The following is a 24867-nucleotide window of genomic DNA, read 5'->3' as shown; positions in this document are numbered from 1 at the left end:
GCCCAGAGGAAATTCCTTCATAGCGTGCGTTATCGTTCCAGCTCTGGAAATACAGAGGATAACTGTAAATCGAAAGGAAGCACCACCATGAAAGGTGCGGATCGACTACAGAAAAAAAAAAGATATATACGTGAACTACGAATCAAAGTGGCTCTGAAACATTCTTTTGCTCTTTTTAGCAACCTCGCGAAACTGGGGAAGCTTGAGAGGCCTAGATATTATTCACTGTGAGAAATGACAGTGTTGAACGTGATCGTGAAAGTCAACTCATCTTCCCTTTCTCTCTCCCATGCAGCAGAAAGTATTAGTGGTAGTGCTGACAATGTAGGTAGGTAGGTAGGTAGGTGGCAGGCATGTTGTAAGGAGATAGGTAGGAGGAGGGGCCCTTCTCTGGTTCTGGCCCAGGGTATGTGCGTGATGGGGGTCTTAGGGGAGAGGATGTGAGAGGGGAGGGGGTGGCGCTAACTCAGCTAACAGCACGGGTGCCAAGGGAGCGCACCACACCGCTTCAAAGGCCGCCGCCCTCCCAGTAATTTCCATATCGTTCTTTGTGTAGCGCCATGGTTAGTGATGCACCACCACCACTACCGCCACTGATTCTGCCCACACCTATAACCTAACAGCACGTGCCCAGCACATCATACATACGTATTCCAGACGTATACCAACGCTCGGGTACATGAAAGAATTACTCGGAACATTTTATTCATAAAAGTCATTTTTAAATTCGGTCGCGGGAGACGAACAAATTACTGAGGGGAAATAAATGGAAACGGCGAAAAAACAGTGAAACATTAATACGCAAAAAGGCGAATTTTGGGACAAAAGGAAGACGGCGCGGCGCTTTGGTCGTTTATATAATACTGAAGGTTAAGAGCTTGTTTTATGAATACGTCTTTGTTATTTTTATACCTTTTATTTCAAAGACTTGATTAAGAAGAGAAAAGGGCATAAACATATTTCACATAACTGCATTATATATAAGTCTTTGTTATCGGTAATATCTTTAATCATAAAACTGGATTAAAAAGAGAAAGGTACATAAACAAACTTCACTATACTGCTTACAATTATTCAGATCTCTCTCAGTATCGTTCAGTCTGACTCTTAAAGTTATCTTAAAACGGTATTGTACTTATTATCATGACTGTCAATAAAATGTTACAACAAACCAAAACTGTAAAATGATATCCTAGATACAAAACCAAGTTTCATCATCTTTAAGCGTCAAATGGGTTTAAAGGTTATAAACATCAATAAAAGAAAAAAAAAAAGGGGGGGGGGACCGTAGTAACGGAGCAGAAAATCTGAAGGTAATGAACCTTGCTAAGAAAAAACGTTACCGTACTTACAATCTTCTTGAATATGAAGATTTGCGCTCAATAACATAGTAACACAGACAAAGTCAATTCAAACAGAATAAATAATACCAACAAAACCAAGTATACCACCAAAATAAAAAAAAATCTTATAATCAAAATAAAAACTGATGAGATCTAATTGAGACTATTCAGTTATTTTAGAAGTAACTCTGTTCGTAAATATTATTTTATATATTTTGTCTCTTCGGCGATTCTGAAAAAAGGACAACTTTAAAGTGTTCACATTCTATTTAAATTTGTATCACAATAACGAACTGACAATATTGCCGTCAAGTCATTAAATCATAAATCGAGCGACCGGTTTCCTCAACTTCCAATATTACACGTACTTCAAAGAACCGAAATTTCTGAGACGCTACACATCCTCGCCTTGCAGCGCATGAATTCCCAAGGCCACACTCGGCGGGTTCGTGCTAAAGTCTGGTAAAACTTTAATAGAAGACGGAAGACGACTAAGAACATCTGAGACAGAAAAAGATGAAGACTAGGTTTATTCTACTGAATTGTTTTGATGTATGAATTAGGGATTGGCAGACCTGAATGATTTCTCCTGGGTCAATGACCAGAGTGATTGTGACTCCGGTTCATGAAAAATCAACACATTAATCACGGACAGATATCGTTCTTTCTCATCTAAAATCTTCAAGTTAGCGCCCGTTTTATTAATCAGGTGAAAATTGCATTTGATGAGGATTCTGTGCAAACACAGCCAGCAACATTTTCCTAGAGCTGCCATTCAAATTTTAGACTGCTTGTAAATCTTGATTTCCGTAACATTAAATGCGTCTAATTCAAAAGACGATGTTTCCAAAAGCAATTCAACTAGGCTGTCTGCAGTGGGGTCGCTAAAAACTGCCTTCATGATAAAAGGGCAGCTATTTCAATACTAGGAGTTGCAACCTCCCGATGCTTTCCATTACATCATCATCGAATGTGCAAAGTGAAAAATACTTAATCCGCTGATGCATAAACATTCTAATTGCTTAAACGAACCAGCAGTCATGCGGGAATAACAATTTCCCTTCCTTCTTTAGCGGCAGGCAAGACATAGCGGAGGGCACGAGGACAATCAGACATTACATCTACATGCAGACAACACGTACAAATTAGCATGGCAGCCCCTCTTCATAAATACCCATAAGAAAGAGATGTTAAAAGTTAATTGGAAGATGCATTATCAAGTGAAATGAAGAGTAGCAGTGCGTAACGTTGCGTATGAATACCCCCGAGTTCACGTTAATGAAATAGTTCACTGAATTAAAATGAAATAATGATCAGCGCACAAGACTAGAGGGAGGAAAGAGACTGAATTACCCATCGGTAATATTCATCCCACAGCCACAATTAAAGGCCTTTACAAATAGACATCACTACCCGAATAACAATGTTCTCCCAATCAGGACCATACCTTCTCGTCAGAACGTGAAAAGGCGGTTTTGCTGCCTATCTTTTCAAAAAATTATAAGACAAAAACCGAGAACATAATGTAAATGGGGAATGACTTCGTATGGTCACTTGTCAACGAAAAATTTAACATGAAGTACGGTTATTAAAAAAGCGGCTATCAACATGCAAGATATTCGAAATCTTATAAATTCTATCCAATCACATCCACAGTGTTTCGTTATAAAAGATCATGCATTTTCCGCTAATAAAATTCTATTACGTACAAAAAGGGACACGGAATATTCAAGATGAAGGGAACTACACACCAGAAATCAGTGACTGATGATAAATCGGGATGGGTTCCCAATGAGCAACTGAAACCACTACTTGCCAAAGATGTAAGCTGATCAGGTCACATGAATCAGAATTTCCATTGTCCACTGGTTTCTATCTTTAAGAGAAAATAACAGAATGCAATTCGAGATATTTGTTTTAGTGCTAAATTCCAAAATTAACAGTTTTTTGCACGTTTCTGACGTCTAAGTATATAAATTTCGATTCTCTTTCATAAATGATAACTTGCTAGATAAAAATCATTATTCGTTTGTAAGTCCCGTCAGTAATATAGATTAATCAGGGCCATAACTAGTTACTAAGCATACCACTACAGTATTTACTTCAACTGTTATATGCTATCAAGCTGAGTTGTTGACCTTTTTCTAACTACGCTGTAATACAATAAGAATATACTAATTTGAATGAATTAGAACCGTAATCTAGCGTCTCGACCCCACTGACCATCGTCACCATGATACTCCTTACCACTTGTGCTTATTCAATTTTATTAACTTGAGAAAAGTTGCCTCAAACGACTTACAATACACCTACTGAAAAGTATATCACACGATATCGTCTACTAAATATTTGTCAAGAGGGAAATGAATATTCAGAATTTTATACTGCGCCACATCCTCTAAAAGGGGACATTTTTTTTTTTAAAGAATGGAAGCAGTTCAATGGGCGAGATTGAAAGACTTGAAACCTTAACCGACCTTGAAGACGAACCTCAAATTGAAATTAAGGTGACTAACGGTGCAATCGTACTGCAATTTCATCATGATTTTAATAACAACATGCAGAAACCCCAATTATATATATATATATATATATATATATATATCTCTATATCTCTCTATATATATATATATATGTGTGTGTGTGTGTGTGTGTGTGTGTGTGTGTGTGTGTGTGTGTATGTATGTGTGAGAGAGATGAGAGAGAGAGAGAGAGAGAGCAGGCAGCCGAAAGAGCTCAGCAGTTCTGGCCTCGGCATCCCAAATATCGGGGGATCTGGGGCCATATTTCCAAGTCGTTCTTTTATTCATTGCCATCGACCCAAGTGACCAGGGCTAGCCCAGGGACTAAAATGAAACAGGAAAACATGCTCTCTCACACAATCAACCTTATCTCTCCCTTCACAAGGCGTTACTCAAGAAATGTATCAAAGTAAAGGAAATTATAAACAAAAAACTGCAGACAAATTACGTAACATTTCACGAGCAATCATGTCAGCCATCTTAAAACAATAGGTCAAAACTTTTAAGAAATATAATTTATGTGTGAATATAATAAAAGATAAATTCCGTCACATATGTTGGCAAATATACTACCTAAATTTTGAAACGCAAAGATGTTTCACAAACTGCAACGTCGCTACTTCAAAATCACTTCCTAAAATACCATATCACAAACAGACACTTCAGGTTTTTAAAGGTTGGATAATTGTAGTAAAACCTCACAGGCGACCTGGAGATCATAATCACGAGAAGCCATTGCACTTACACAGGAGAGAGAGAGAGAGAGAGAGAGAGAGAAGACGTGAAGTAGAAAAAATTATATGACCAAAGTTGTTAATCTGCCCCATATTCATAAATTCCTTAAATATATCAAATAATACCTCTGCTTAGCTTGCCACTGTATAAAAAACCAATGGTTACTGCCAGCCTTGCAACAATATGTTGCTCATCTGACAACTCGATTTTTTCTCCACGAGGTTAACTTTCCCCACTCTGCTTTACACATGTTTCTTCAGAGTCCACATACTTTTGTTCTTTCCTTCCTTTTTCCTTTTTTTTTTTTTTTTTTTTTTGGTCACTCATAATCTCCCACTCCATCTTCCGTCAAGGGATCCAAAAGCTCCTTTTCCCCAGTATGGAAATCGAGGAGTTGCGAGGGTAGTGATGATATATGCAAAATCTCCTTGTCCAATACTCAGCCAGTTGAAGCCTTCGATCTGTAAAAGTCGCCCTCGACATATCTATACCATCCACAAAACCCCATACCTCTCCCTCACTGCATATTCCTCTCACTCTCCCATTCGCTATACAAACACATACGCATCGAAAACTGCTTTAAACATTAACTCTCTTGACAAGCTGACACAACTCACAAATGATATACCACTCACCAACTTAACAGATGTGAAATCAGAAAACTAAAACATGCGGCTTACAGATTAATGCCATCAAGGCAACAACTATAAATAACACTTTTAAAACTCTAGTTCTTGTGTACCATTCGATGAGAAATACAGCTATAAAAACGATTTAGCTGTCATGTACCATTTGGCGAGAAATCTTGTTGTAAAAAAAAATAATAATAATAATGGTAGCGACCAGTAAAGGAAAATATCACCTCTTTTTGAGAGCTTCCAAGATGATGAAATGACCACCTCACAAGGCCGTGAAATTTTACAACACAAAGGAAAATACGCTAAGCAGAGTAACATACACTCGTCAAAAAAAAAAAAAGCTGTTTATATACCTCAGGGCAAGTCTCGTATTTCTGGGGTTGGGGCGTCATTATATTCTTATAATACGAGAGAGAGAGAGAGAGAGGTGGCGAGCGAAACGAGGACAATGCTGCGAAACAAAAGAAACAATTACTGACAAAAAGAGATGGTTCTTGTGTGTTTAGGGGTGAAGTGTCACGATAACCTCCAAGACGACCTACACAGGAACCTTATCGCCATTGTGCTAAATAAAAAACCTTGCGCAGCCAGTATTGTTGTACTGTAGACAAGCATTTCTACTGTTAACCTGGCCACAGGACGCAAGTTAGCCTTGTCTTTATCCGTAGCCCCATCTTGGGATCCTAACAGGAGTCTTTTTCATCCTCTTTTTCTCAACCCAGTTGTCACTTTTATTTAAAAAAAAAAAAAACCCACAACGGATCAATGGTGCATATCTAAAACTTTGCAAGCAAACATATACTTTTAAACCCAGGGGAAATGGTCATGCACCCCCATTCCCTAGCGGGAAGATAAACTACAAAAAAATCTAACTGGATAAAATGCAAATAGAGTTGAAGGAACTGAGATATGAAATTAGCTTAGCAGCTTTCCTCACAATCTTCTGAAGGCGACAGGCAGACACACACACACAAACATACAAACACACACACACACAAAGAGAGAGACAGACAGGTCAGAATGACAATAACTGATGACTGACAGTAAAAAAACCAATTTGTTGATGTTATATACAACTTGGGGTTGTAAAGTTTTATTATTATTATTATTCAGTAGATGAAACCTATTCATATGGAACAAACCCACAAGGGCCACTGAGCTGAAATTCAAGCTTTCAAAGAAGTAAGAGGAAGTATTATTATTATTATTATTATTATTATTCAGTAGATGAAACCTGTTCAGCTGACCATCTAATTTCCTGACAGTTTAGCTTTATAAAAAATAATTTTTGCCAATTCCATCAATAACAGAAAGCAACAAAGTTTCTTACCCTACTATCCACGATTATCAGCGACTACTCCTTAACCTTTTTCTTCACACAGACGCATGCTGTCTAACATAAAGCATAAAACACACTCAGAAATTTCTCCGTTTTATTTTTTCCAGAACAATGCACTGACCATGTTATAGAATTTTTTCTTGATTGCAACTGATCGCAGCCTAGGGAAAATAAAAACAGAAAAACTTCACTTTAACGATTCTTGACGTAAAATATTAGTCATCTTAACCTAAACCACATTATTTTATTAAAATATAAGCGTTCACAGATTATTCCCCTAATAAACATCCCGACATCATATTCAAAGTTTTCTTCAGTTCTTTTTCGGTCAAGTACAGTTCAAGGATGTGGGGGAACATAATGATGATTATTCAAAATCTGCTGTTAAAAACCCAATTCGGTATTAACAGACTGGATTGCAAGATGCAACTGCCCAACGACTGCCAATTCGGGAAGGCAGGGAAGCAGAGAGCTGCGATTTAGGGATACCCACGATGCTCCCTTTCCGACCGTTGATTCAACAAGTCAAAGCATTCCACTATTTATTTGAGGTCTGATTTTCTTAATAAAGAGTATTTTGATGTTTTTTTGATGTCGTAATCCTAACACATTTCACTGCGGAGTAATACAATTATACTGAATAAAATACTATAATTAAGGGGGATCGTTATTTTAGCATTTGCACATGGATTTTTTCCTAATCCTTTTTATTTCTTTACTATAGTAGGCACTATATTAGTACATATTAGAACAAATAAATTTTATTTTGAATGACACGATGCCATGCAGCTTGAAATAAGATGGGTTTTGTTTGTTTTTTAACCTGTGGTCTCCCCCCCCCCACCAAAAAAGGGGGAAAAGTAAGATTTCGAACTAAGAAAAAAATTTAAACTGTAGGTCTTGGACGGGAATGCACACACAGGCAAGCGCAAAAGATAAGTTGAAGAAATCTAATCTTTTTCAAGGTGAAAAGGCACAAACGGGCATAACCGTCAGAACGATATAAATTACGGGAGTGCATCATAATACAGCTCTATTTATACAATAATTCCAATTACCTATTCTAATGACAAAACGCATCGCTAATGCAAAGTAGTGTATGAAGACAAAATATAATACTGAAGCACAGGAAAACCTACTATACATTGTCAAATTAGGAAAACGCTAGTAGCCTACTCAAAAAATATTCTCTAAATACAATAACCCATTTAAACATGATTATAAAATTATAGACGAAACCACAAGTCATTCAGCAACATGCATTACAACTTGTTATTTCTGCCTATTATTTTCATTCAGACATTAAACTAAACTTGAACTTCTTTAATCCACAGTCTTAATAATCGTGTTAAAGTGTAGCCCCGTTCTATGAGTTCATTAATGTCCAAAGGTTGTGGATACTGCAGTGTAACCATACATACATAACTGGTCACAGTAATTTACTGTCGCATTTTTCAAGCATTATTTATTTGACCATTTTTTTTACTTTTACCATCTTTGCTCATTCACCTTACGGGATTCCAACTTAAGTCTTTTGATGCAATGGTCGCTCAAGTTCTTCTGTAAGACTGCAAGAGCAACAATAATGCCACATCATACAAGAGAGATGAACTTAATTTCTTAGAAAAAAAAAGAACAAAAAAAAATGCAACCAGGACCACAGAAACACTTGCTTACCACCAATAAGAAACAACTTACTGCGCAATGACAAAACTAAGATGGAACTCTTAATAGAACAATAAAATGTCATGTGAATACACTGCTGCCTCAAAATATTACAACCGGCATGGTACCGTTATTTACTTATGATTCCTGAGCATAAAACTAAATATACCGACAATCTACATCAGCGGAATATATAAAACAAAAATGTACCTCGGTCAAGCGTTTTTGCATTTTAATATAACTGGTAAGTTTAACTGGTCATCTACTTGAAAATAACTTTCCATAGGTTGCAACTATATTTCAGAAGCACATTTAGGAGGCTACATTTTTAACCTAGTATAATTTGCAGATATGGATAGCAGCACTCGTAAATGCGTGGGTGAAAAAGCACGCCGCTGCAATTCGATTGAAACTTGTTAATGAGCATTCAATCATTTCGCAAAATTAGCACTCATGCATACCATACAAACTAACAGTATATCTACCGTAAGCACAAATATGCCTTTCTGTGTCTGCTGAACATCCGTAATGTATACTTTCAGTATAAAAACAATTATACGTGTACCTCATCATGTAAATTTATATAAATGACTGTACGTAGTTATGTTTAACCATTTCAATTTAATGATTAACTCTCTCTCTCTCTCTCTCTCTCTCTCTCTCTCTCTCTCTCTCTCTCTCTCTCTCTCTCTCTCTCTCTCTCTCTCTCTATATATATATATATATATATATATATATATATATATATATATATATAAGACATATGTGATAATGGCAAGTTGGGTGTTGGGTAGTATTAGGGTGGATGGGATGGGTTAGAGAGAAGAGAAAGAAGAGGATGAGGCGTGTAGGGTAGTGGCTGAAGAACACAGGTCATCCATTACAAAGTCGATGGTCCCCGATACGACGAAGTGTGAGCCCCCACTACACCCACCTGGCCTTACCCCATCTCCTCCTAGAAGACCGTAGCTACCGCCGATGCCGACTAGACTTACAACTTCTTTTATATGCTTGGAACGTCTTCGTTATACTCCAGATACGCAGTACAATGAAACAAAGTCCCTAACTTTTGGCCAGAACGCCTTCACTTCACGAAGTCAATCGTTACTGTACATATTCAGAATATTAACACAATATGCATTGTGCAAGTCTCACCTCCACTGAGCATCTTAAAACTTTTGGTCAGTCCAAATGCCTAACCATAAACGACTCTTGTCCTATTTCCCACGACTGCCAAGTATCCCTCAATACAACACTAAAGATAACAATATTACTTCAGCGATTAAGAAAGGAATCAATCTAAGCAGAAGATACCAATACTCAATTCCCAGACTCTCATCTGGAGTCTATCAAGGCGGTAGACGAGGGCCTCATCCTCAAGACTGTCCAACCACAGGCTATGTTTAGACTCCCTAATGCAGTAGCTCCACCCAATTTCATCTAGCAACTATGCACTGTGTGTGTGTGTGTGTGTGTGTGTGTGTGTGTGAGAGAGAGAGAGAGAGAGAGAGAGAGAGAGAGAGAATACCTACTGTATCTACAATAAAATACTTTCTTTATTTACATCTTCACTTGACATCACTTTCTTGGATCAAAAACGGCTTATATATAACTAGCTAAATTGGTGTCAGCTGAATTCAGATGAGATATAGACTGATATATATCTAATAATATACAATGCAAATATTTAAAAATAGAAAACATCTAGTTATAATCTTTCCGACTACTGCTAGACAATAATGCCAGACTGAACCCAATTTCGGTTTGAAACACGATCAGGTCGGTAATTAAAAGAACTGACTTGCTCAGCAACGCCAACCTCCTTTTTGATTTAAAATAAGTTTTTGTGAAGTGTGCAACCACATACGGCTGAAGAACGCCACTATTTATCATTATTTCAAAAATAAAACTGAATCAAATTCGTGATTTTCTTAAACAGCAACAGGTCAAGAAATGAAAGCTGTATCATGTTTCTATCTAACTGATGTATACATACATACATATGTATAATATGCATATATATACATATATATATTATATGATTTTTTTTACAAACCAAAACAATCATAATTAAGTTATTAAGAGTACCTAGACATTACCAAAATAATGCTGGTTTCGGATATAAAATAAAAAATGAAAATACCTTATATGATAGGTATCGAAATACAGTAGAAAGTAAGCTCTCGAATGCTGTACGTGTCGTAATACACGTTATTGTGGGACTGTTCAACGTAAGATTATTTTTCCTACACCAACCAATATACAATTATTATATGACCCCTTAACTTCTTAATAATCATCTTTGTCATATGCTACTTACTTGAAAACCGTCCTCTCTCTCTCTCTCATTAAAAAAAAAAAAAAAAATCCAACCCCAAAATTTCACCTATAGCTGTATACTGCGTAAATTATATATACTACACATACACACATGATTAATGTCCTTTCAAAGCACATATCCCATGCAAACTTAGTTTATATTTCATCCTGTATTACCCCGTTCGTTCACCAAACATTCCATACACGAAATAACATGAATTAAACGACGTCCTTGCTGGTTCCACTCATACTAAAGTAAAACATCTGCCACATGCAAGATGGAAGCGGGCTTACTTAAAGGGAACAAAAATGAGCCAAGGACCTTGGAAAATCAAGTGACGTGAAAGACAGCACATTACTCCAGTCATCTAATGTCATGGATAAAACATGGCGCCTTATTTCACTACACAAACGCCTTTTCCCCTTACATTCTTCCCAATCAAGATTTTTTCTGTTTTCCTGCAGCACGTATTTCAGCAAAATGACGCCAGAAACCTTGCTCATATCAATATTAAAGCAAAAACATGTGTCTGGGGCGTGCAAAGCTATGTCACTGCATCATAATGAACTGCAAGAACATACAAAGAAAAAGCCAAGGGCTACTCACCGAAATCTTGCACAAATTTCTTAATCGACACGCGCTAATCATACAACATAACTGAATTATTTCTATGCAGTACATAAGACAATGCACATTTACTAAAAAAAATTAATTTAATAAGATTAAAAAAACACGAAAACGAACATGAGCGCGGATGTTAACAACTTAAAATAACTAATTATCTTACTAAGTAACTGATGCCTCAACGCATCAATGCCGACATAATAAAATTCTACTAAGATGGTCACAAAATTCTGATAAGAGTGTCACTATAATATAACAAGCCAAGATGCTACTTCACTGAAATAAAAAGACCACCACAGGAAAGAACTTTTTACCCACACAGAACACACGCGTTTATATATTATATATATATATATATATATATATATATATATATATATATATATATATATATATATATATATAGATATATATAAATATATATATACACACACATATATATATAAATAAATATATATATATATATATACATATATATATATATATATATATATATATATATATATATATATACTATATATATATATATATATATATAATATATATATATATATATAATGAAGCAAATGAAAATGCGCGCGACTGTCGAGCATCACACCTCAATTACCTAGTCAACAATGTTGGCGGATGCTGCGAGTTACAAAACAACAACATATTCAGTGATAAGTGCATCAACGATATCCTAATTAAACTCGAGCGCAGGTCTCATTCATCGCCAGCGATCTCTAATTCTCTCTGTGTCTCTCTCTCTCTTTCTCTAGCTCTAGCTCTCACACCAAGCGTGGGAGGAGGAGGAGGAGGAGGAGGAGGCGAGGCTAAGTGAGGATGTCAGTAGTTTTGTACGTGATCGTGGCCTTGTTTGGGAGATAGACTTAGCGAGGATCAAAATCATGGCGAAGGGGGCTTCCGTAAAGTGTCGCAGGTACAATGGGATGACGATACGCAATAAGGGCGCTAAGCGGGAAGACAACGTCCGGCCGATGGGGTAATACGATCGCGCGGGAAAGGCGATACGTCTTGTCAACATAATTATAAACAATTAAAAGTGGTTTGTGTATCCACAGCAAGTCCCCCACATGCTTCTGATGATGGTGATGGGGATACTGCCTCTGCTGACGACAGCAAAGACGATGACGCTTACGTAGCTGCAACGTCTGTCATCACACGAGCTTTTGAGAGAGAGAGAGAGAGAGAGAGAGAATTTTTCATAGTCTTTAATTATTAGTGCATCTAATGTTAATTCAAGTGCCAATAGAATAAAAAAGCCTATATTTCATGTCAAGTGAAGGTCAAAGTTGAAGCTTATTCAACAGGATTACCCTGTCCATACCAGTCTATGCAGTCTTATAAAGAGCATACGTATATATTTAAATAAACGCTAGGACAGTTAGACTAAATGGAGAGTACGATTTTCCAGCATACAATACACAATGGAGTTTATTGTAAGTCACAAACCGTACCAACCAAACAACGCTTGAATTTAATAGACTAATCGTTTATACTTTATCCTATCAATCATTCAAACTTTATGAGGTTAATCGCCTGAATTGAACAAACTGTAGTCGCTGTTTGATGGTGCAGATGCACTCTACAATTCCCAAACCACAAACGCATACTTTCGGCTCTAATTATGTGGTTTCTAAGCTAGATAAACGTACATGTATTTGTACAATGACCTCACTGTACAAAATATTAAACAAAAGTAGGTAAAACGAAGAAAAATTAAGGCTGAAGAATCAATAATAACTTAACAGTGTCGCACAAATAATTAGGCATCTATTAATGGATTAGCACCTGCTTATCAGAAATAAACCTGGTAATCGACTATCAATCAAAATCAAACTGCATCTTTTGTAAGATTAACATTTATCTGTCAAAAAGCCTGTAGTAAATGCGCCTGCTATTCGAGCATCCTCCAAGACAATCCAACGTCTTTGACAGGATTTACACTTGTCTGTTAAAATACAACTGCCATTCGACCCACGTCTCTTCGAGCCAGAATCATATAAATTGGAGCACCCAGGGATGGCCACGGCTGACCACTTCAAAATCCCTGGACATCGTCGGAATGTCCTTTGAGAGGCGATAATTCTACAGTGCGATTGCCACCGACGGCAATTGTCCAGTTGTGTTGCATATCTTACGACACGCAATCATCACCCGATGTCACAGGGCAGATGACATCAAATTACCCGGTGATGCCACCAGATCGCCACATAAACATGACGCGCGACCGATGCTCGCTCCTCTTAAAATTCACCTGGGGACACCGCTATGGCCAACACCCACAGGAAATTATGGTTCAACTAGGAGACAACACTTTCGTCTTCGGGGGTCGGTGACTTGTTATAAAACAGCAAGGGAAAAAAGTATTTTACAGGCAATAGTGTGAGAATGGTTGGGAATGCAAATACACTGCATACTTACAGAAATTCATGCGTGTATTCGAATCTTTATATATATATACATATGTATATATATATATATATATATATATATATAATAATTACATACATACACTGACGCACACAAAAATAATCTTCACAGCTGAATTGGAAACTTTATAATATATTAGTAGACTATAAAAGTTCAAATTCCCCCAAACTTCCTTCATCGACTTGCCAAACAAGAGAGATGAAGGACCACAACGCTTACCGGTAAGGCCTTATGCGGTGGCATGTAGACGAGAGGAGGCTTGTAATAAGGATAAGGACAGAACATGGCTGTGGATGGGTTCGCCCCTTGGTGCCACTTAAGAGATGATCTCTGCCACCACACCAAGCGCCGTTCTTCCGTCCTTCCTTGCCTCTGCCTTTCTCTCTCCCGATCCCGGTCTCTGTCTCAATCTTTTCAAGGCGGTTTCACAGCATCGTGTGACTTCTAAGTACCGTCCAGAAATGACGACGACGAAATGTTCACTCGCTAATCCTGAGGCTCTAGGGCAGGAGCAAATAAATTGAGGGTCAATTCGAGAACCTTGAACACCGCCGATTAATAAGTAAATCCAAGAGTCCGCTGAAAGAGAATCGCTCCGTGTGTATGCGACCCCCACACCGAGGATTACGCCGAGGGGAGAAAGTGAGGGCAAAACAACCTGATAAGGAGACGCTAAGGCCCACTCACTCACACAACAACTTGGAAGTGATGCTCTCTCACACGGAGGAGATAACCCTTAGCTCATCTTGTGGCAACCGAGGGGGCGGGGGAAAGGACGCACATCGCCGTCCTTATTGGGTCTACGCGCTCGTGGCCACGCCCCCCATTTCAACACCACCAAGTCACACCACAGATCTCTCTACACATTCTCTTCTTCAAACTTAAGGTGGAAAAAGAAATCAATTCCATTTCTCGGAGGTGAATCGGAATTGAAGAGAATACATTTTCTCAGTAATATTCGGTTAACTAAGGTCTCGCATAAAAAGGAGGAGGTCGTCTCTCCTCAGGCAACTTCCACCGAGGGGAAGTGCAACAGCCGGTTAATATCATCACTGAAAATGGGAAACCTGACATTTAAACGAAAGCGTCGACATTTAGCCGCCACAAAGAATTGATTATGATCTTTGCAAGGAAGACATCGACAGAAAACCATACTTTTCCAGGCATCTTCATAATACACCAATATCTACGAGCACTCTTACATTGATTCTCTCTCTCTCTCTCTCTCTCTCTCTCTCTCTCTCTCTCTCTCTCTCTCTCTCCATCCTGAAATAAGAATATTCACCAGACATTTTTCTTAAGAAATACAGTTTCACATACCAAAATGCTACCAAAGGTTGCTGTCGTGCCATCATTACATACCTGCAAAAAAAAAAAATAATAATAATAATATTAGAAACGTTTAATGTATTTTATTTTACGCGTATGTACAATGCAAACCAAATAATTCATTCATTTTCTTGTCCTAATTTAATTTTTTGAAGACTGAAAAACAAATTGCAACAGTATCAAAAAACTATTGGCGTTCTTAAAATTTTAAACAACTATTTTATAACTTCAATGACGTAAACACAAATTAGTGGCTAATACACCGAGTACAATTATACAATTGCATGTAGATGGACTGATTAAGACAACTATATCTCCACTAGTTGCTCTGATATCTAGATTATTCACATTCGATGGTATACGTGGTGATCAATACCAATGTCTCTAAAGTTCGGGCTACTGCTATTCTATTTTCGTCCTTAAAAGAGAAAAAAAAATTATTATTCTGGTATCAACTTTCACCCTAAGATTTAAATTAATATACGAAGCAAAATTCATAACATTTTTCCTTCTCACATACAACTTGTTTCAGAGAAATGCCTTTTGAAATAACACAACCCTTACGATAGAAAGCATCCACTTAACACCAAACAAATTGAGCTCCTATTGGCCATAGATTTCTCTAAGCCTGAATGACCAGTATCCTCAACGTCCCACTCATTAATTCCTTCACATCAAACTCCATAGTTCTGTGCTTCCTCACCCAAACGTGTCATTGTCTACGTTACATTCCCCCACTAGTCTGAAACTATCGCTAGACACTAGATTCTAGATTGCACGACAAAGTCAACATAATTTTCGAACTAAGCCAAGCCTATTATAGTCATTTAAGATAATTTCCTTCTACTTGAGTTGAACATTCTTCAACCTCCGAACCAGACCTTCGCGTATCTTTGCAGTTTTCTAATCATTTATTGCAAAAGCAACATCTTATGCAATCTTGAGGAAACTACTGTGAAAGTGAAAAAAAAGCATCTGAATCCCTCTTCATGTTTATCATAATTGGTTTTGTTAACTGCAACTGATACTTTTGCCCTAATCTGTTTCTCTGTGAATCCAGCGTTCATAGATTCGTGAGATGTCTACAAAATATATTACGTCATTGTTGATCATTTTCGTCCGTATGCACGTGATCAGACGTCGTGAACTGACGTTTTATCTTTCTAAAATAGCACAAATTTCAAGGTTTTATTTTTATAAGTCACTGTCACATAAATTTAAAACAATGTTATATAATTAACTCAGTCAAAATGATGAGTCATAAGAATGGGCAAAAACTTGTCTACTTCGGCCTTCTCAACGTAACAACAAACTGCCTTGCACAGAAAAAAAAATTGTTCTTTGAACCATAGTTATAATTTAGATAACTAACAAGTGTCCAGCACGAATATCTCAATGTACCGAGAAGTACCTTGAAATAACCAGACAAAAGAATACCTCATGAATCGTTTCACCCCCTTGGGCTGAGGATTATCTCTTAGAAACCAGATATCAAACAGCAACCGAAACCGACATTTACCCCGAACTCCAAGCAGGAAGACTCAACGGTTTTGAAGAAGAAGAAAAAAAAAATAATAAAATAAATAAATAAATAAATAAATAAATAAATAAATAAAAAATCGCGACTTGTCACTTTCACGATGAAATGTTAACTCACCGGTATTCGTCTTCTCCGAAGAAAATCCATCAGCACAAATTTGAAAGGACGAAGATAATTAAAAAAAAAAATGACATTTAAAAGTAGCAGATCAAGAGAAATTGTAAAGGTAGTTTCATTTAACACATGTAATTACAACCTACAACTACTTCCAGAAAAGTCCGAGGAGAGAGAGAGACATTCGCTGGGCCTTGAAACTATCTGCAGACTTCTTGGTTTAAGCTAGCTTTGATCATTCATTCGTACTAAAAGCCTCGAGTAAAAATTAGGCCTTTTTATCAAAACGCCATCAGCACAGTTTTGAACGGAAGGAAAAATATTCACATGGAGCATGCCAATCACATGGCATTAGTTTATTAAGTATACATTCATAAGAGATAGAGAGGAGTTTTATGTATAAGTTCATACGAGATATAGGGTGAGTTCTATGTATACGTTCATACGAGATAGAGGGTGAGTTTTATGTATACGTTCATGCGATTGAGGGTGAGTTCTATGTATTCGTTCATACGAGATAGAGGGTGAGTTCTATGTATACGTTCATACGAGATAGAGGGTGAGTTCTATGTATACGTTCATACGAGACAGAGGGTGAGTTCTATGTATACGTTCATACGAGATAGTAAGTTTTATGTATACGTTCATACGAGACAGAGGGTGAGTTCTATGTATACGTTCATACGAGACAGAGGGTGAGTTTTATGTATACGTTCATACGAGATAGAGGGTGAGTTTTATGTATACGTTCATACGAGTTAGAGGGTGAGTTATATCGTCTTCCAGGTAGCAAGGGTATAAAAGGTGATGCTACTCCCAAAGTAAAAGTAAAAGTTTGTGTGTGTGTGGAGAGGAGAGAATGCTCATCTTCATCTAAGGCAATAGTAGACCAATCTAAGATAATGAATAAAAACAAAAGTCCTACTCTACTGGCTTTAACTGCCTTATGTTGGATATGAATGATCGACAATACAAAGGCTCATTCTAAGATTCTGCGCATCAGGCGACGTAAGAAAGCGGTATTTAAAATGCAAAAGAGGGGCAACTTACTGCGACATTAAGAATTTCTCTTCCTCTTTCGGCTTAACGATGACAAGCATATGGTAAATAAAAAGAAAATAGCATTACCTTTCCAGAAAAAATGTAATCACTCTGATCAGCAGTAAAATAAAAAGAGATAATAACCCTGTCAAAGCAAAACCGGGCAGCTTTCGGGCAGGAGCATTAGCCATTAAGATGTTTGAACAGACCTTTCCAAAACGTGCCCCACAACAAAGACTTAAGATATTCCCACGTGGATGCTCTCGACAATGAAACCGATTCATATACCTGGGGAATTAAACCAACCCTGGGGTTATAAAATGGACTAAGAAGGAAGGTGGTTGAGGGTGGGCAGACCCAGAAAAGATAAAAGGAGGTTAGCGGCCGAAACTAGGAGTGGCGTCAGGTCACTAAGGACCAGTAGTTACCGGAAAAAGAGAGGAATTCTGAGAATGAAAACAATTCCGGGAGTGACGGAGTTCTAACAAAAAAAGATCTGATCCTTACTGGATTTTATTTCTGCACTTGCCGATCTACAAAATTAAGTGAAGTGACTTCCTAATCTAAAGCATACCTGCGTACGTTTATCTCTTTGTGTTTAGTGGTTTGTACTGAAATATACTCGAAGATTCAATCAAGGAAAATATGTAAAACAAAATGACAGCTGGACTTCGACTGAAAATACCACTGCTCCAACACACAATAAACAAAGATCTTACCAAGAAGTGTACGAATGTTTCCTTATTGCTACAAAATGCTTTTAATATGGAAAGCTAATGAAAAAAATTAAAAAGGCAGTTTTTCCCACTTATATACGTTGAGAGAGAGAGAGAGAGAGAGAGAGAGAGAGAGATTTTCCTACTGGTCAAGGACACTTAGGAACGTTCGAGAAAGATCATTTACCCCAAGAAAATCCGATGATTAAACAAACATGTATGACAAACAAATTTTTCCTTGTCAAGTCATGAGATGGGATAAGAAAGAAAATATTAAAGAACAAAATTCTCTCCAAACTTATAACTGTGGCTCTTTATTCCACAATGACCCCGAAATAATTGAAAAATAAAAACAAGTTGCTAAGTTATTCAAAGAAACTTCACAAGGCGGGCTTCCGCGTAGGAACAAACGCCGCGACAGGTAGATGGGGAGTACCTGAACCCAAGGAGGTTGCCTGAACCAAGGATCGAAATGGGGAAGGGTTTGGGGAGGGAAATAAGTGATTGAGGATGCGGAGGGAAGCCGAAGAACCCGCGGCAGGATTAACCTCCCGCAAATAAGGTCAGTCCTCGGTCGATCCGAAGGTATCTTTGTATTTGAAATCTGTCCGGAAAACAGCGTCTCCCTGGTAGACAAGCCGTGACTCACCTTCCATACAAAATTTGGGTTTGGCGACCTGTCACCCACGTGGTTATTGAGAATAATAAACTTTCATGTGGTTCGGGATTGCCAAATAATTAAAATAAACATTTCTGCAAGCATTACATCATCTTATCAATCTCCGAACACTGCTCCAACTTCGTTATTTGCGGCTACAACAAACACTAAATCCTATATCTGTTGCAACTGTCTCTAGATCTTGGCCTCGCTCAGACAGATCGAAAACAAAACCATTAACTCTTTTCAACTTTCCAGTCAGACAACAAAGGCCAACCGACGATCGCCGTTTCCTTTATTTTAATCAAGAGCCCGCGGCAGCAATAGGTGAGGTGAAGAGGTCAAGAGCATGCATCCATGCGTAATTGTCATTAGATTTGTAAAGTCGAGGTCTGGGGTTCGCCACGACTGCATAATCAATGACGTGGGTAATGAGTGCTCCCGACTGAATAACACATCCCTGTTCATAAGATGCAAAGGGCCACCGCCCTCCAAAGGGAACCTTTTCATATTAATGGGAAGAAACCAATTCGAACCTATGTGCAGTTTACATAATAAAAAGAATGGTGGACACGGTATGCCACCGATACCACGACCCCTTGGTTAAAAGGCCGCAGAAGCACTAAATTTAATTAATACAGTACACATATACGTTGATGACCACAAAATGGTACAGAGAGAGAGAGAGAGAGAGAGAGAGAGAGAGAGAGAGAATTATTCTTACTCATCACAGTGTTTAACAATCATAAATCATAAAACACTTTCTTATTTACGAGGTAAATTTGAAAATAAGTAATGTGTTAAGAAAATCCAGACTAGCAGTTTTTCATTCAGTCACAATACATGCTTGAGGGAACTCTTTAGTCAAGGCTAAATGAACGAACTGATCAATTCCGGGAGATTACCATCGCCTTGACAAACCAGCATGGACATCCCGAACTCGACAACTCTTCTCCTAATTCAGATACATCACGAGGACTTCCCTTAAATTCAGGGGGATTTTTAAATTATCAAAATCATCTGTATACTTTGTTTTATACACATAACTGCACGCCTCTACACTACCATCTGCTTGCAAATGACGTGTCAAAGACATGTTGTGAATGTGGAAATCCGCCCAATTAACCGACATACATACCGTTTGCTGTTGCTGCTGTCCTGGATGAAGGATGCCTCCCCCTGAAATGTTACCTGCTGACGACATTTCAACACCTAGGCCCATCATATTTGTTCCTATACCGGCGACACCTCCTCCACCAACTCGCATCTGAGTGGCGTAAGGATAGGGACCTAGAGATACGTGCCGACGGTTGTGAGAAGAATGGTGATGGTGATTGTGATGATGAGATCTGGCCGAATGTCTCGAGGAAGAAGCGGAGGCGGCTGGCATGGGCATCGTCCGCGTGAAAAGCCTGCCCCCGTTGGTCATGTGAGGGGAAACTTGCGTCGTTGTTGCAACGGCGGAAGCCGATATGTGGCGATCGCTACCGTAGGAATTACATCCTCCTCCTCCTCCTCCGCAGGCCATGGCTGCTTGAAGGCTTGACCCAAGGGCATGGTTCAGATTCACAGACTGCGGCGAGAGCTGTGGCGGGGGGCTGACAACGTGTGCTTGTCCACCGTCCAGAGGAGACTGCACGCCATTGTATCCGCTCGCAATGGGCTGCATCATGCTAGAGCTATATACAACTTAATTTAGTACTCGCATACTAAGTATGCCTCAGCACTGGCACGAACACTCCACTGAAATGGGTCCTATCTTTTGCTTTCAATGAAGCTGGATGCTAGTTCTTGAAGATAGCATTCTCCAAAGCGCGGAAGGGGGATGCGAAATCATTCACTAAAAACCAAAACACGCAGTGCAGGTCAATCTTATAATTGGACGAAGGGACGAAGCGTGGTGGTCAGGCCCAGGGCGGCCACGAGACTGTCGTCGTCACACTACTGTTGCCCCAACCACTACAACACACTCACACACAAACACCACTGGGATTCGCTCCACCTCCATCAACATCACGACCTCTATTTTGTGAATGTGAATGACTCAGACATGAGTGGTCAACATCGCTTGAACAACCAAAGAAACTCGCACTGTGAAACACGGGACAGGTCCAGAAAGGAAGAGCGTGTCAAGTCGTCGACGGCGGCAACGAGAGAATGAGATATAAGCCACAACCATGAAGGGTTCACTAGTATATGCGTGCGTGCGTGTGTCCGTACGTACATCAAGATAGTCGCGGGTAGACTGCGAGGCACCACACAGCTAACCTTGCCAGGGCCGTCCTGCCTCTGCACATTAAAAACACCCACACACACATACATACGCACTCACTATTACAAAAAGTATCTCCTACTATCCCCCCCCCCCACCTTTCCTCTGGGCAATCTCGTCTTCTCAGGAAGGAAGCTTAGCTTTTGCAACATGTCCCCTCGATCCTCAGGGGGAGAGAAAAAAGAAGCTCTCTCGCCAGCAAAAGGAAATAACACAGCCTTGCAACAGCCAAAATCCCCACCGCCACGAAATCCTTCAGAGGAAGGAAACAAAACGAGTAACCCACCCTTCAGGACTCCTTCTTTCTACCATGTCATCTCTCCAACAATTCCCTTAATTCACAAACGCACAAACAAACACATACAACGGCATACCTTCCTTAATTGCCTCGTGGCCGTGCCGTGCCTTCGCTTCGCACACCACAGTGTAGAGAACCAGCCGGTGCAGTGCCCACTTCAAAGGGCCACTTGCAATTGAAGAAATATCCCGCTTCTTCTTCAAGGCTGCCCACCGACATTACAATGGGGGAAATAAAATGGATTCTTTTTTACATTAACTTATTTCTACGAACATTTTCCGATTCTGTTGAACTTTAAGAGCATTTTACAATTCTGTCGACGTTAAATCTGCAAGTCAATGACCTTTCAGACTAGCCTCATGAGGTTTTTTTTGCTTTGATGAATAATAAACTGCTACTACGCAAGAACTGCAATTATTTCTATCCTTCCTTTGCACTTGGAAAAAAATGATTTATAAATAAAGATGAAAACATCCACAGACAAAAACAACGACGGAAAGCACTAGAGAAAAATGATAAGCACGCAGAAAATGTCCAGCCAAACTCGCCAGCAAAGACTGCCATCATCCATCATTTCGTGTCTTATACTTGGCAACATACTAAGATTTCTTTGCGTAATCATCAACGTTCGTGTCAGGGTTTTCTGATGCCACAATGGATAGTTTACACCTGCATCGTAATGATTTCAGGCGTCAAGCTCGAGTTATTTATTTTTTTTCCCTCTCTTTGAAGGCATTCCCTCAGTCAATGCACCTTCGTTAGTTATTACCTTCATTTTTTTCTGACTAGAAGCCTGTTGTACTCTTAATTGGTTTCTAGAGTTCAACAAATAGTTTGGACCACGGTCAAGAGAACTGCGTACACTGCAGAACTAACGGTCACTGCTTACATATAATTTGCCAGTTAAAGTTTAGAACTTCCTATATTTTATGTATACATTTACAATAGTTATTATTACATAAATCTTATTTTCTTTAATAAAATTTTATATGTATATATATAATTATATATATATATATATATATATATATATCAATTATTGTATGTATGTATACATATACATATATGTGTATGAACAGAATAATAACGCATGTCATTTATGAAATTACCTAAAGCCAGCAAGTGTTGGTGTTTTGCGGTGGGATCGTTTGGCTGCTTTTAGCAAAACCGTAATATGCTTCTATCTCTGTCTAACTTTTTCTTTAAACCAACTGCGATGTGTTAACAGGCTCTTAATTGTATATATGAAGGGAAATAATTAAAATATATAAACACTACTTCTTCCCGGACGCCATACACAAAACCCTCTCCGAATTTTGATTAAATATTTAATTTGCGCTTCCTCCGTGGCATCTTCCCTATTCCTAAATACCGCCACCAAATTCATTCTCAAACGTGAACAATCATATAAAATCATTCAGGGCCTCATGATACTGAAAATGTTCCAAATTCCGATTATTAATTTATCAATTATACAACGGGATTCTTTTACTACCCGGTTCCATCAAACCAACGATATGCTGAAACTTCTCTCCACTGTTAAATAGAGTTATATTAACAGCATTAATGGAAGTCTATTATTCCTTCATCCGTGAGGATCTCGTCCTCAATTTTAATTTATTCGTAAAATAATACTCAAGCGTTCATGTATATTAGTTTCCTGTAAAAAGCACATCCACTGGGAATACATGTTTGAACTCCATGCAGACCATGTATCCATACCCTTCAAATCTGTGTAATTGCCGTACAAAACAACACCGAATTTAATGTATCTAGAGGTAAAAGAAAAACCTGGAGAAGAAAATAATAATAAGAAATCAGCAGTGTAAAGAGGGTCAATTAATATAGGTTACGCTGGCTACTGCAAACAAGAAATGTTTTTGAAAAATAGCAAATAGTAATATTGGTCAAATATGATATTAATTTTACTAATCCACTTTTAACATAAAAAAAATTTAAGACAAAAATCAAAGTTCACACTTGAAATTATTTTAAGTTCATTTAATTAAGAAAAGCCTGACTTTTGAATTTTTCGTTGCACTAGATTTCCCATAAAAATAGAAGCGCCTTCATCGTACTACAATGTCTCTAAGCATTTTCAGAACACAATAACAACAATGTTCTTATTCTAAGCACAAGACTGTTTTACTGAGCCCAGTTTGTTCTCTCATTCACCAGTCAACTGACGTTCATACTAATATCACTCCAAGAGGTTAGCGCATAATGAAGGAGTATTGCTCTAGAATTCTTTATTACTAAACCCAAGTCTATAACTAAAATAGGTTTTTTGCCATATGAACTCACCTCATTTGCCTTTCAATTTCGTAAAAGCGCAGAAACTGGATGATAAAAACATGGTCTTTGTCAATATCCACAGAGACTGTGACGTATAACCATCAAGGAGGAAAATAATAACAAGAAATTATTTGGGCCAAACGCCACAATTCCATATAACTTCGTCAGTCTTAATAACACACATTTCCTTTATTCGTCAGTAAAACTTGATGCGTTATCCTTGAAACGTCCAAGGATATGGTCCGATCACACTTATATTATCCATCTCAGACAATTACATTTTAGTTTATTTCGTCAGAATTTATATTTCAAATTGTTAGCAACTCCTTGTCTGGAGCGCTGCAGATATAGAAATCTAGCAAGCGTACCTTCTTTTAGTGTTTTTCTTTACTGAAGAGTTAAATCAAGGTCATGCGTATCCAACCTTTCTCTTCAGTTTTCTCTGTTGCAGTTGATCCGATTTCACAAGCAACACACGTGAAATTATGCAACTGCAATTGTTTCTATCATTACGACAGAATGCAAAAATAGATCAAAGTGATTCGAGTCAGTTTAATCATATATATATATATATATATATATATATATATATATATATATATATATATATATATATATATATATATATATATATATATATATATATATATATATATACTATATATATATATATATATATATATATATATATATATATATATATATATATATAATATACGAGTCTACCCAAAGCAAATCAAAAAGTCCTTCAAAAGAAGGCATCATGCTTACCCCATACAAAAATGGGAATAAAGCACGTTAAAATAGGAAGAGAGAAGAGAAGAGAAGATATATAATGCCATCAAAGCACTTTCACACCAAGTCCCCATAACTATTTCAAGCAGTGAATGAAATACAATTCCAAATACTTATGGCTGAGATCACGTAAACTCGTCCACCTCTCTCAGCGTAGTATGTCACGTGATTTTTCTATGATTAAGAA

The 24867-nt window shown here is 38.0% G+C and overlaps 1 protein-coding gene across 50 annotated transcripts in view; it reads right to left on the bottom strand.

The window, feature by feature from the left end:
• The window catches only part of da (daughterless), a 624884-nt gene that overhangs the window by 26289 nt on the left and 573728 nt on the right, over window positions 1-24867 (bottom strand). For 4 of the 50 annotated variants that reach the window (XM_067103857.1, XM_067103849.1, XM_067103877.1 and 1 more), the window contains exon 1: window positions 13842-14329. The exons of 32 other annotated variants lie outside the window; for them this stretch is intronic. In XM_067103857.1, coding sequence (XP_066959958.1) covers window positions 13842-13907 — 66 coding nt within the window. In that variant the 5' untranslated portion in view covers window positions 13908-14329. Of the gene's footprint in view, window positions 1-13841; window positions 14330-14942; window positions 14985-20158; window positions 21605-24867 lie in introns of those variants that run through there. 14 more of the 50 variants (XM_067103543.1, XM_067103584.1, XM_067103603.1 and 11 more) reach the window with 8 other exon arrangements.

Source organism: Macrobrachium rosenbergii, chromosome 1 (assembly GCF_040412425.1).
Source record: "Macrobrachium rosenbergii isolate ZJJX-2024 chromosome 1, ASM4041242v1, whole genome shotgun sequence".
NCBI classification, from domain to species: domain Eukaryota; kingdom Metazoa; phylum Arthropoda; class Malacostraca; order Decapoda; family Palaemonidae; genus Macrobrachium; species Macrobrachium rosenbergii.
Note: the sequence above shows the minus strand (reverse complement) of the source record. Positions and strands in the feature narration are given on the sequence as shown.